The sequence below is a fragment of the Rhinopithecus bieti genome, unplaced genomic scaffold (assembly GCF_001698545.2).
Source record: "Rhinopithecus bieti isolate Rb0 unplaced genomic scaffold, ASM169854v2 scaffold_30846, whole genome shotgun sequence".
Classification (NCBI taxonomy): Eukaryota; Metazoa; Chordata; class Mammalia; order Primates; family Cercopithecidae; genus Rhinopithecus; species Rhinopithecus bieti.
The window spans coordinates 2,621,830-2,635,903 of NW_016814438.1; the positions used below are offsets into that span (position 1 = coordinate 2,621,830).

Genomic DNA, 14,074 nt, shown 5'->3' on the forward strand with positions numbered 1-14,074 from the left:
ATTTTCTGATAATCTGATAAATCACAACTCTGAACATAATTTTTAATACGAAGGCTTAGGTTTGCCGAGATTCTCTTTTAAAGAACTATCTAACTGTCCAAAATGATTCTCCATAAAAAGAACCATATACACAGTGAACATACAGAATTCTAAAAGGTCAAGTCCAAAATTTTGATTCTCTAGAGAAACGTATAAAGCAGTTTAGCAACATACTAAGACAGAACACAAAGTAACGGAAATGCCACTTTAGCTACCAAAAGAACAGGAAGAGCAAATAGTAACCCTTTACTTTGAAAGTCTAAGGCTACTACTTCCTGGTAGGGCTCTAACCTCTTGCCAAGAAGCCTGTAAGTTTATTTTCTTACTTTTTTTTTTTATTATACTTTAAGTTCTAGGGTACATGTGCATAACGTGCAGGTTTGTTACATATGTCTACTTGTGCCATGTAGGTGTGCTGCACCCATCAACTCGTCAGCACCCATCAATTCATCATTTATATCAGGTATAACTCCCAATGCAATCCGTCCCCCCTCACCACTCCCCATGATAGGCCCCGGTGTGTGATGGTCCCCTTCCTGAGCCCAGGTGATCTCATTGTTCAGTTCCCACCTCCATGGTGAGAACCATGCCGCGCTCTTGGTTTCTGTGTCTTCGTGATAGTTTGCTAAGAATGACTGGTTTCCAGCTGCATCCATGTCCCTACAAAGGATGCAAAACTCATCCTAAATAGTAGTGGCTGCCATAGTATTCCACTGGTGGTAAGTATGGCCCCATCTTTCTTAATCCAGCTGTCACAGATGGACATGTGTTGATTCGCGAGTCTTTGCTATTGTGATAGTGCCGCAATAGACATACGTGTGGCATGTGTCGTCTATACAGGACCGCATGATTTATAATCCTTTGGGGAGAGCGCGCGAGGATGGCTGGGTCATATGGTAACGCGGTGACGCTTGCTCAGGCCATCCTGTTGGGAGAATGATACTCTTTTCCATCAATGTTGAACCTAGTTTACCCTCCTCACCGACGTGTAGAGAGTGTTCCGTATTCCTCTCCACGACCCTCTCCAGCACCTGTTGTTTCCTGACTTTTTAATGATTGCATGCATAAGCTGCTGTGAGGACTGAGTACCTCTCAATTGTGTTTTGATTGGCTCTTTTGCTGATGCGACGTGGCTGATGAGCATTTTTTCTGTGTCCTGTTGGCTGTATGAATGTCTGCTTCCTGAGATACATGTTTGTTTTTTTTCAGATGCTTCTGCCCACTTTGGAGTGGGGTTGTTTGTTTTTTTCTTGTAAACTTTGTCTGAGTTCTTTGTAGGTTCTGGATATCAGACCCTTTGTCAGACGAGTAGATTGCAAAAAATGTTTCTCCCATCAAGTGGAAATCATGAAATTAAGCATTTTTAGAACTGAAGAAAACAAAGGAGAAACAACTATGTCTAACAGTGAACTTTCACATTAATATTCTAAACGATCATCATGGCCAAATAATTTTACATTGATGAGATGAAGCGATTGCGTGATTAGTCACAAATATATTATTCTCTCGTGAGAGAGAACTCTCGCTCGCTCTCTTTACACAAGATCAAAGTAAATGTTTCATATAAGTCTACAACAGGCGAGAAGGAAAAACCGCTTATGAAGTTTCACTTCTCACCTGCCATAGTAACTTTAAATTCAAAGACACCTTTAAAAATTATCCAGATATATAAAATACTTAGTAAACATAAAAGGTATAGATGCCCAAAGTCTAATATTATTTCTTAACATAGCAAATAAATCCATCAGTGAACAATAATTACAAAAGTATTTCAGAATTCATTTGCTAATTACGAATAAGCGGATACAAAAAAAGGTGAATATTAAGTTCTCTTTAGAGTTTCTCTTTTAAAATACATATGATTCAGAAACAACTAGATATATCTGGGAGGAAAAAGGATCCATTTGTGAATTTTACTATATACCTCAGGCATTCTGTTCCGCCATGGCGACAGAAAAAAAATAAATAAATAAAATGCCTCAGGCATTTGACATGTATAATCAAATCTTACTCATTACTACCACTTTGATAACTCTATTATTATTTTCTGTATTGCAAAACTACTAAAAGACTAGTAAGGATAATGAAAATATAAATCATATGACTAATTCTTATAGGAAAGAATAGGGCGTCCAGACATTAATTACACAATAACTGTCTTTTTAAAACCAGATCCTTTTGAAAAAAAAAGTCCCAGTTACCTTACTTAATAAGAGATATCCTGGGACAGATCTTCTACTTTATTTCTTCCTTATATGCATCTTCTTAGAAACCATATCCTAGTTACCAGATCCTTCTTGACAATACGCAAACTAAGCACCCATGATATTAACTGAAACATTAAAAACCATTTGTGCTTTAAAAGAGAATTAATTCAGGTACAGTTTGGTATGTTATATACATTTTTAATGTAGTTACACAAACCCCTAGACCAAATACAAATTCCACCTTCTACATAAGCAAAATATTCAAATCTTACTTTTTAAAAACTTATTTCCAATTTCTAGATTCAGTTCACAACATACAAATAACCATTCTGTATCTACCATAGAGATATGTTGATAATGGATGCTTAGTAAGAACTTGATCTTGATTTTGTTTTAGAAAAGATAAGGCAGTGGTTGAAATAAAATGTCCCCGTAAATTAACTGGGAAAAATATGAATTAAAAAAACAGAGACATACAGGATATGGTGACTCACACCTAAAATCCTGGCACTTTAGGAGGCTCAGCTGGTAGAGAGGATCTTTGAGCCCCGGAGTTTGAGATCTGTCTGAGCAACATAAGGAGACCCTGTCTATACAAAAATTAAAAATCAGCTGTGCGTGGTAGCAGGTGCCTACGGTCCTGGCTACTCAGGAAGATTGTCTGAACCTGGGAAGTCAAGGCTGCAGTGAGATGTGATTGCACCACTGCACTCCAGCCTGGGCAACAGGGTGAGACCCACCTCATTTAAAAAAAAAAAAAAAAAGGAGACATTACAGCCTTTAGTACAAATATTACATTTCAGTGAAATACGTCAAAATATAAACATCCAAGGATAGTAAATAAGAATAAAGAAAATTAAGAATTCATATCAAAAAATAGGATAAGGGACAGGCATGCTGGCTCAGACCCATAATCCCAGCACTCTGGGAGGCTGATGCAGGAGGATTACTTGAGCCCAGGAGTTCAAGACCAGCCTGGGCCACACAGGGAGACCCTCATCTCTCCAAAAATAAAAAGTTTCTTTAACCAGGCGTAGTGGCACATGCCTGTAGTCCCAGCTACTTGGGAGACTGAGGTGGGAGGATCTCTTGAGCCTGAGGAGGATGAGGCTACAGTGAGCTGTGATCCTGCCACTGCACACCAGTGACAGAGCAAGACCCTATATCAAAAAAAAGGGGGTGGGTTAAGACTAAAGATCATAAGATCAGATAAAAATGATTGATATATTAAGAAGTTATAAATTAAAAATTGTGGGCCAGGCACGGTGGCTCACATCTGTAATCCCAGCCCTTTCGGAGGCAGAGACGGGAGGATCACAAGAGACCCAGACCATCCTGGCCAACATAGTGAAACCCTGTCTCTACTAAAAATACAAAAATTAGCTGGGTGTGGTGGCGTGCGCCTGTAGTCCCAGCTACTCAAGAGGCTGAGGCAGGAGAAATGCATGAACCTGGGAGGCGGAGGTTGCAGTGAGTCAAGATTGCACCACTGCACCCGAGCCTGGGGACAGAGCGAGACTCCAAGACTCCGTCTCAAAAAAAAAAAAAAGAAAGAAAAAAATGTTTTCTATCCTGCAATCATGGTTCTTTTAAGCATTTTATACTGCTAAACGGAATTAAAGGCTACTTTCTATGTATATGAATTGCCCCCACCTGCAGCTGTGAGACAGGATTAAATGAGATGATGAGAAAGTGCCTGGAAAACTTAAGTCCTTCAAATATAAGGGCTGCTATGCCTCTACCTTGATTATGGCTACTAAAGGCCTAAAATTAAATGGAAATCATGTTTATTTTTACAAACATATTCCAAGTTCGACAACGCTTTCACACTAGGGATGCTAGTCAACGTTATTATCCATTAACACCTACAGTATAAGCAAAGCAAAAAAATCTTTTTTCAATAAGTATATAACGTAGTATGAATTAAGCCATAATTCATGGATTATTAATAATCACTTCCTAATACGGAAAGATCTTGGCGAGAAACTGCACAGAAACCACCTCCACACTCTAAGGGCTCATAGGAAAACCAACAGTCCTAAGCATATCTTTTGTTAAATGCTGCCATTTTAAAATGAAATCATTTTCATTAGATTCATATAAATAAGCATCAGTTGCTAGAGGCATTAAAAGGTGCACATAAACTAAGCTTTCAATATAAAGAAAATTCCTAAAAGACGAAAAGTACTTGAAATGACAGGTTTCTGTATTAAAGCCTAAAGTTCATGATGTCAACACCATGAACTGTCTGTAGAAGACTTTTAAATTTTCTCAAAGCATGTTAGTGTGTGCAAGGAAGGTATTTGTTTAGTAAACCACTCACTGGTCAGACTTTACCTAAGATAAAGGTATTTTATTAGTGAGAACTGATTACAGGACATTTTAAACAACAATGTAGGGAAAATAGTATTCCAGTATTTTAAAACTGCATTGAAAAGAAATAGAAGTACACATATATTTTTAAATCAAATACTACCAGGTATACTCAAGTTCCAAAAGGTGAGAGTTTGTAAAACAGAAGTGGAAGAGAAAAGAACGACAAATGCAAGATTATCCTCCAAACCTAATCCCAGTTAGCATCTGCAGTAGTGGTTAAAAAAAGAGAAATAGCTAATAACATTTACGAAACCACATGCAAATAGCACTCTTCCAACCTTACCTATTTTCTCCTCTTTTTGGCAACGCGTTAAAAGAACCACTGCTACATTTGAAATAAGACACAAACCTTTATAAAAAAACTTTGGAAAGACTTATCGATTCTTATTTTGAAAGAGGAAAGAGGAAAATAGTTCACACAGTCACAAGTAGTTTCTTCATACTCCCATACCAAAAAAAAAAAAAAAAAACCACCAAAAACAACTAACAGAAGAATTAACACAGTGTCAGGGCAAACTGTAAGATTTGGTAGGGCAAATCAAGTAGTCATTTGAAGAGCCTAAATAGTAGAAACGTCTACTACACATATCAGATAATCAAAAAATCACATATGGCTTTACGATGCACTTTAAAAAGTTTTCTGTTTATAAGTGTTACCATTTAAATATATTCTCCATTCTCTAAGACAAACAAGGACTGAGAGTTTAAAAGCAGCTTGAACGCATATCTGAAAGAACCAAGCACTACTGCTTTTTATTTAAAACTTTTTTCCACAGTGGAGGAACAATCACAACGAATAATGGGCTTCTGTGTAGCAAAAACTTGTTCTAACAGCATTCATGAGCACAGTAACTTGGAAGAATTTACATTTCGTACATTTTTTTTTTTAAAGTGCAAACTTTACGGCCAAAGTCCAAATGAGAAATTAAAACAGGCTTCCAGACAGTGAATTATCTTTCAGGGCATGCTCACTCTTGCTTCAAACAGTAAAGCAAAGTAACTTTCATGTATGATGAAAGTCAATCAGACTAATGTGTGAAGTCATTTAAAAAGGTAACTTATTTATCGTGACTATTTCCCTATTTTTCCCTGAAAAGTTTCAAGTCTAAGCTCCATTGGCTTGAGTGATCCAATGAGCTTTGTACCCCGAAGTAAAAGAGCGCAAAAAAAAAAAAAGAGGAGGATATTACAGGTGACTTCCAGGTTAGAAAAAAGTTGCGAGGAGTCAGCTCTACTAATTGTATCTACCTTAGCGAATGGACGAATACTGTGTCGTGTAAAAGAAGCTGGTTCCTCAAAAGGTAACTGGCATAATTAAAACGTATCCAAACTCAAGCATCATCAAACATCATTTTGCCAATGTTTTTTAAGGGATGTATGTTATTTGTAAGTAAATTTATTAATCCATTTGGAATTCCAACAGTCTACGCTTAACACTCAAGCTTCTGAATTCAGGCTGCCAGAGTTAACAGTTCCGGGAACTGATAAGAGTATCAGCAAAAAGCCTTTTTCCAGTTCCCCATTTGAAAAGGTGGGGGGCAGAGCTGACAGTCACAAACTCACCCCAGTCAAAAGTATGGACAACACAATGATTAAATTCCACCAGAGGCAAATAAAAATCCCAACTTTCCAGAAAGCTTTCCCTACACCAAATTGAATCCTTTTACTTTCAATCTCACAAAGAAGGTAATCTGAAATAAAAGTCGGGTAAGTGGGTATGGTATTTAAAATAAAATGAGTCAAAAAAACTACACTGAAGCTACTAGAGAGGCGATGAAAGGTAACCCAAACGCGGGAGGGAAGGTGGACAAGAAAGCCAGGAACGGATGGAAGAAGCAGCTAGTGGAGCAAAGGAAGTGAGGGATCACTTCAAGGGAGGCAGCCCGGAGGGATAACAGGGATCTGGGTGCAAGGAACCAAGCGTTTGCGGAAAACCGAAGAAGGCTGATGAAGAAACAATGGGGCTCGGCAGACGCTCAGGCGAGGGCGACAAGGCGGCACCGGACGGGTGGGAAGGGAGAGCAGAAGGCTGCAGTGGAGACTGGTAGCGGGTGAGAAGCCAGGTGGGGAGGCAAGTTGGTTGGGTATGATGGGTGTGGTAGCGCACCGGACAGGAGGGGAGGGTCCCCTAGGAATAGGGAGGGGACTGGCTTGTCAGATTCTGAGACGGGGAGCGGAGGCCATGAAGGCAGGTGTGATGGAAGCAAAAGAACACAGCCCAACGGGCACAGAACCCGCCGTGCCAGAGAAGACTCAGGGAGGGAAGAGGCAGCAGACAGGGGAAAGAAAAGAGAGGGGGAGAAGGACGCGGGTCGCGCGGGCGCCTGGGAGGGGGGCCGCGGTCGGCTTCACTCACAGTCCAGGTGCTTTTTCTTGGGCCCCATGATCTCGTGGGTCGTGGCCTTGCATACTGTCTTGGATACGGCAGAGCCCGTGACACTGTGCTGGGCGGCAGTGATTCGGTCCGTCAGGCTCTGGCCGGACATCTCTGCAGTTCCTCCACCACCCCACCCGCTCAGCAGCCGGCGGGGACTGGGACCCCCAAGAGCCGGAGGGTCCCCACCCCCCACCGCACCCCCTACCCCCACCGGCTCCTTCCCCGCCTGCCGGCCTGGGGCGCGGTTCGGGGCCCCGCGCTGCCACCCAGTCCAGAGAGAACCGGCTTGTATCACCCGCGGAGTCGGACAAGATGTCGGGCACTCCCTTGCCCCCGCCTCAGTTCAGCCCACCCCTTCCCTGGTCAGCTGGAGCCGGGCAGGGTAAAAGGGACAGGCAGCTGCAGGAAAATGGCGGCGCCAGGCTCCTCCTCGGAGCTTTCCGGGCTGCCCCCGGGTCACGTGACTCGGACACCGCCCCTCCTCCCTTCTCCCGCCCCTTTCCCCTTCCCTTTCCTCTTCGACGCCCGCCCTCCCTCGCTCAACGAGGGAAGAGCGGGGCGGCGCCCGCGCGTTACGTGATGGAACTCGCCAGGCGGGCGCAACAGGAGGCCACCCCGAGGGGAGTGCGCAGCCGGCGCGTCACGTGACTCTCCCTGCCAACAGGTCGCCTGAGGCTCGGCCCGCGGGGGTCACAGACGGGGGGCGGGGCGGGAGAGGAATGGCGAGGGCGGCGTGCTGGGGGCGGGGCGGCAGGCTTCTTCGCTTACCCCCAACTCAAGTGTGTCCTCGTGTCTGTGGTTGAAACCAACAGCTTGACAAAGGAGGTGCAACTGCCGTCACAGCTTCCCCTGAAGTCGAGGGTATTAGGCCTCTGGCTCCCCGAGGTTTCCTAGCAGAGTCAAGAATGTATTTCGAGACGCCTCCCAAAGCCGCCCTCCTGGCTTAAAGGAGAAGGTTCCAGCCGGCCTATTTTCTGAGCCTGCCAGCAGGCCTCTCTCTACCGTGGAACTATTGAAGCTCTCCTTATTCACTTACCCCAGAAAGGTTTTTTTTTCCCCCTCTTTCCTTGAGAGGCTTGGAAATGTCACCTGGTTTTGTTTATCTCTACTCCGAAAACCCGACACGTTGCTGCCATTCTAAATTTAGATACTAGCTGGCCCGTATTCATTCTCTAGGGTGTGGAATAGGACAGGAAACACATAGCTTCACTGGAATTTGAAAAGGGAAGTAGTAGGATGATGTCAACAGCGATTAGCTTGACCCTACATGGCTGACTGCTGTGGTGATTAAAGGTCCAGACCATAGAAGGAAGTGAGAGGGCGGTAAATGGAGAAGTCCCATTCAAATAGTCCAAACATCACTGCCTGCCATCTCTCTTGGTTTAGTCTTTCTTTCCTTGGCGTCTTTTATTGGGTGAGCCAGATTTCCATGGAAAGACGTTGACGCTGCCCTGTGGACATTTTAAAAGAAGTATTACATCCTGAAATACTATTGAATGAGACCCAGACCATACATAACAAAGCTTTTTATATGTTATTAGAGCCTCTACATTTAACCCAGGGTTAGGGATAAGTTGAAAAATCTCTTGAGTGTTAAGTTACCATGATAGTCACATGTAATCTTGCTAGTTTCAAATGAAATGCTAACATTCTCAGAAAGTCTGTGTACACCATCTGCCAGCCAAATCCAAAATACTGTGCTTCAATCTGGTGACTCTCAAAGGATGCAAAGCTGATAGATATTTAACATTTTATGTATCATATCAGGAATTTTGTGGTCTCCCATTCCATATTCCCCACACCCCCTCACCCCCCTTTTTTCCCCACTATGGCTGGTGAAATTCTGCAGCAACATGCTCTTGCCAAGAACACAGAGTTCTTAATCCCGGCGGGCTTCATCTTTGTCAAGCCAGCCTCCAATTTCACAAAACTATAATGACTTCCTTCAGTGTACTGCAATCCATCTGTGCTTTGGTGCCCAGTTTGCTGTCCCATCTCCATTGGGCAGTGGAATTACCAAATTTTCAAGACATGTTATCAGCCATCATTGCTACTGGTCTGTGGTTTCCACTGTATAAGTTACTGGTTGGCTTGAGCCTCTGCATTGGTAAACCCCAAACTGAGGTCAACACTAACATGGTCTAGCTATCAGCAGGTGAATATTTTATCCTTAGGGAAAATGTCCGTCATTCCTAAGTACATAACAGGAAAGCATTACACTGTTACTTTTACCAAAGAGGTTCTTTCAAACCGTTTTTATGACAATAATTGTTGACATGTTTACCCTGTTAACAAGCTGCTGTTAGAAATATCATTTTATTTTTTTCCAAGTATACGTGGTACAAGTTTCTAACTATGTAAATAATCAATAATCATTGAAGAGGATTATGTGTAGTTGTGAACTGAAATCTATGGAGAAATTTAGAAGAAGATGGGGAATTGTTCTAAGGATAGACATTACTGACCTATTTTGTCTTACATGCTTAAGTGTTCTCTGTGTCAGTTTCCTTGGTCTATTCAGGAAATATCTCTTCCTGAAGTTCCACAGATGCCAACTCACCATGGCCAAAACTGAACTTCTCTTGCCCTTGCCCAGCATCCTACATCTTTAATTCATACTGTTCCCTATATCTGTTAATGGCCTCACCACATGCCCAGAAGCTCCCCTCAGAAAGCTGTGATTCAGAGTTCTCCTTCTGTTTTATTTCCCTCATCAAGCCTAACCTACTCTCAAACACATCCCATCTCTAACACCACTTCTGTTGCCTTAGTTCCAGCCTTTATGATCTCTGTTGCACTAGACTATTTTAGTAACTTCTTGGCTGATTCTGTCTTTTATATCCTGACTCTCCAATTCAGATCTTTCTGAAACTAAAATGTGATTGTCTTTTCTTTGCTTTAAGATCTTCCATTAGCTCCCCCATCGCTACCCTAAAGGATGAAATTAAGGACTCTCAACATGGCATACATGGTTCTTCATGATCTGGCCCCATTTTAGAAGTTTCTAAGTATGTAAATAATCAGTGACCATTGTAGAGGTTTATGTGTAATTGTGAAATGAAATATATGGAGCAATTTAGAAGAAGATGGGGATTAGAACTAAGAATAGGCATTACTGACCTACTTTATCTTATATACTTAAGTTTTCTCTGTGTCAGTTTCCTCGGTCTATTCAAGAAATATCTCACCTGAAGTTCCACATATGACAACTCACATGGCCACCTAAACCTGTTGAGCCTTGTCTCTTCCCATTCCTCTAAATTCCCCTACCTACCTGCTACTTGTTAAGCCTCATCTCTTCCGATTCCTTTAAATGCACTCCAGCCAATATCACACTACTTGACATACTTGGATGTCATGCTGTTTCACATCCCAATAAGCAGTTGCTGGTTTCCTTTTGTTACTCATATTTTATATGTGCTTCTGTTATCTGATTGTTATTGTGATTGACTAATTGCACTAACATGGGGGTGCAGAGATACATCCATGCTAGTGTTATGGTTGATGCAAGGTAGATACACAGTAGATGGTGATTGAATGAATAAATGAGAATGCTTTGAAATCACACATTCAGACACACCATCACTCCAAACCTCTCATTTGATAAAATCTGCCCACTTTTTCACACATATAGCATGTCTGCTGGGCATGGAGGCATAAGCCTATAGTCATAGCTACTTGGGAGGCTGAAGCAGGAGGATTCCTTGAGTCCAGGAGTTTAAGCCTGCAGTGAATTATGATCCTATCACTGCATTCCAGCCTGGATGACAGAGCAAGACACTGTCTCTAAAAATAAATAAATAAAGTATGTCCATCCCATAATTATCTGTTTAGAGCATCATCCTTATTTAGTACCTTCTTAATTAATTTACTCTTTCAAAAAATATGTATTGAACTGTGTGTCAGGCATAGGGGTTCTAAGTGTTAAACACTATTTATAGTGAACCTATCAGTCCTTTGGGAACTAGTCAGTTCTCAACTCGAAGGTCTCTTTGCTTTGATTGTAAAGGAGCAGACCCAAAACAGAAGGAAAAAACTTGAGTAACATATTTCCTAGATATTTCTTAGGCTCTTCCAACTGAAAGGTATGTTGTAGAGAGACAGGGAATGTTGGGAGAAGGAGCAAGTTTTTTTTAATGCCTCCTATGTGCTAGAAACACTACACTTTAAAATTTAATGCTCATAACAATAACTTCAAAAGTATCATGCCCAAGTATCATGCCCATCCAATACAAGAAAACAGACAAGTCTTAGAAATTACTTTTTATTTTTATTTTTTTGAGACAGAGTCTCACTCTGTTGCCCAGGCTGGAGTGCAGTGGTGCAATCTCGGCTCACTGCAAGCTCCACCTCCCGGGTTCACACCATTCTCCTGCCTCAACCTCCCAAGTAGCTGGGACTACAGGTACCCACCTACCACCATGCCTGGCTAATTTTTTATAGTTTTAGTAGAGATGGGGTTTCACCATGTCAGCCAGGATGGTCTCGATCTCCTCACCTCATGATATGCCCACGTCGGCCTCCCAAAGTGCTGGAATTACAGGCATGAGCCACCGCACCTGGCCAAATCTTAGAAATTGAGTAACTTTCCAAAATCCCACAGATAACTAAGTGGCAGAAGCAAGATTTAAAAAATAATTCTCTTTCCAATACTCTACCCAGACCCTTTAGCCAGTACTTGAAGCAGCTGCCAATATAGACTAAATTTATTCAACAGATAGTTCTTGCCTGCATACTATGTGCCAGGGTTTTCTAGACGCTAAGATAAAATAATGTGCAAGACAAACAGGGCCTCACTTCTTAGAGATCTTAGTCTCTAAGTGGTAACAAAGAAGAAAATAGGTGAAAGTATGCTGCACCTGAGGAACCTTAAGTCGTCATCAATGACTTAAGAAAGTGGCAAAGGAATATGGAAGAGAAAATTGACCAGAATTTTTACATTTATTATTATACTTTATTATCTAAATTATAATCTTTTGATATTAAGCTAACTAAACTGATATGAACACATGGCAAACCCTTCCTCCCTCACCTTTCTGTGTTTACACTTCCTGATGCTGCCAGTCAGTTAGAGATCATAAGGTCACATAACCTTACAAAGGTAAGGACTTTTATTTGTAGCTAAGTTCCCTTGCTAGAACCTCTAAACAAATGAAGTCATGTGCCGCATGACATTTCAGTCAACAATACACCACAGATACAGGGGTGGTCCTATAAATTATAATACCATGTTTTTACTGTGTCTGTTCTATGTTTAGACATATGTTTAGCTACACAAATACCATTTTGTTACAGTTGCTTACAGTATTCAGTACAGTAATGTGTGGTACAGATTTGTAGGCTAGGAGCAACAGGCTATATAATATATAATCTTGGTGTGTAGTAGGCTATACCATCTAGGCTTCTGTAAGTGCACTCTGTGATGTTCACAAACCAACAAAATTGCCTAATGACACGTTTCTCAGCACTTTTCCCCATTGTTATGTGATGTATGACTGTATTCTACTTCCAACTGCAGGAAACTTATTCAGACTCCCAGCATATGTATTTGTGACAATAATAATAATATGTGACTTTGTTGATTACTTACCCTGTTCTAAGCATGTTACATACATTATCTCAGTTACACCCTAAAACTTCATGACCTTAAGTGGCAGAGACAGCAAACTGTGTCCTTTTCCCCTTGAGCACATAGTTAGACCACATTTCCCAGCCTCGTTTGCAATTAGTTGGGATCTTGTGACTGACTTCTGTCCCAGAGAATGTGGACAGAAATAATGAAAGCCATTTAAGGCTTGACCCATAAGGCCTCAAAAACCTCCTACACATGCTCCATATTCTCTTTCTTTCCCTTCTTACAGGCTGAATGAAGACTTCAGAGAATCTAGAGGAGGTCAATACCACAAAATGTAAGAAGCCTGGGATCACAGATGAATCCTTGAAGGAATGCTGCCCGTGAGAACTGCATGACCAGAAACATAAATTATGCTGCCGAGCGCAGTGGCTCATGCCTGTAATCCCAGCACTTTGGGAGGCTGAGGCGGTGGATCACCTGAGGTCAGGAGTTAGAGACCAGCCTGGCCAACATGGCGAAACCCCGTCTCTACTAAAAATACAAAAATTAGCTGAGCATGCTGGCATGCGCCTATAATCTCAGCTACTCAGGAGACTGAGGCAGGAGAATTGTTTGAACCCTCAGAGGCAGAGGTTGCATTGAGTCAAGATTGTGCCGCTTCATTCCAGCTTGGGCGAAAGAGCAAAATTCTGTCTCTAAATAAATAAATCCCCTGAGATTTTTGATGCTGTTTGTTACAGTAATCAGCTACCCTACCTAATACACTTCTTTTCTCTCCATTTTACTGATAAAGAAATTAAAGCTTAGGAAAAGTAAGTAACTTGCTTAAGCTTGCTCAGCTATTAGGTTGAGGAAGTAGGATTGGAGCTCAGGTCTACCTAACTTTACAGCTGGGCTCTCACTACTTGTGTTCCTTGTGGAACTATTTCATGTACTTCTAAAATTTTCATAAAAATTCCATATGGCCCTTTAGTACAAACTGCTACATCTAGCATGGCTACAAAAACAATAATCAGGGTAATCTCCAGCTTCTCTAACAGGTGTGAGGCTCTCTTACTATCTTTAACACATTCCTGCCACACTTTCCTTTCTTTCAGATACATTACTTTTAAAATTTCAAAATAACAATATGTTTGGACTTTTTTAGTTATTCAGAGATGATGTCTAGACTGGTTGTTAAATACAATCCGTCCCTTGAAAGGGAAAATTAACCAAACCTTGACCCTGAATCATCATAAAAACCTCTAATTAGGCATGGTGCAGTGGCCTCAACTAATTCTGGCACTTTGGGAGGCCTCAGTGATAGGATCACTTGAGTTCAAGAGTTAGAGACCAGCCTAGGCAACATAGTGAAACTCCTTATCTACCAAAATTTTTAAAACTTAGCCAAGTGTGGTGGTGTGCAGCTATAATACCAGCTACTTGGGAGACTGAGGCAGGAGGATAGCTTGGGCCCAGGAGCTTGAGGTTATAGTGAGCTAAGATTGGGCCACTACACTC

The 14,074-nt window shown here is 41.7% G+C and overlaps 1 protein-coding gene and 1 long non-coding RNA gene across 2 annotated transcripts in view; one reads left to right on the forward strand and one right to left on the reverse strand.

The window, feature by feature from the left end:
• The window catches only part of PICALM (phosphatidylinositol binding clathrin assembly protein), a 116,927-nt gene extending 109,293 nt beyond the window's left edge, over window positions 1-7,634 (reverse strand). The window contains 1 exon segment of the mRNA XM_017850872.1: window positions 6,979-7,634. Within this exon segment, the coding sequence (XP_017706361.1) occupies window positions 6,979-7,108 (130 nt within the window). The 5' untranslated portion in view covers window positions 7,109-7,634.
• Window positions 7,635-7,747: 113 nt separating this feature from the next.
• Window positions 7,748-13,069, forward strand: LOC108514582 (uncharacterized). The gene is made up of 3 exons (XR_001881254.1): window positions 7,748-7,824; window positions 9,903-10,007; window positions 12,861-13,069. It is a non-coding gene; the product is annotated as an uncharacterized LOC108514582 (long non-coding RNA).
• Window positions 13,070-14,074: the final 1,005 nt, after the last annotated feature.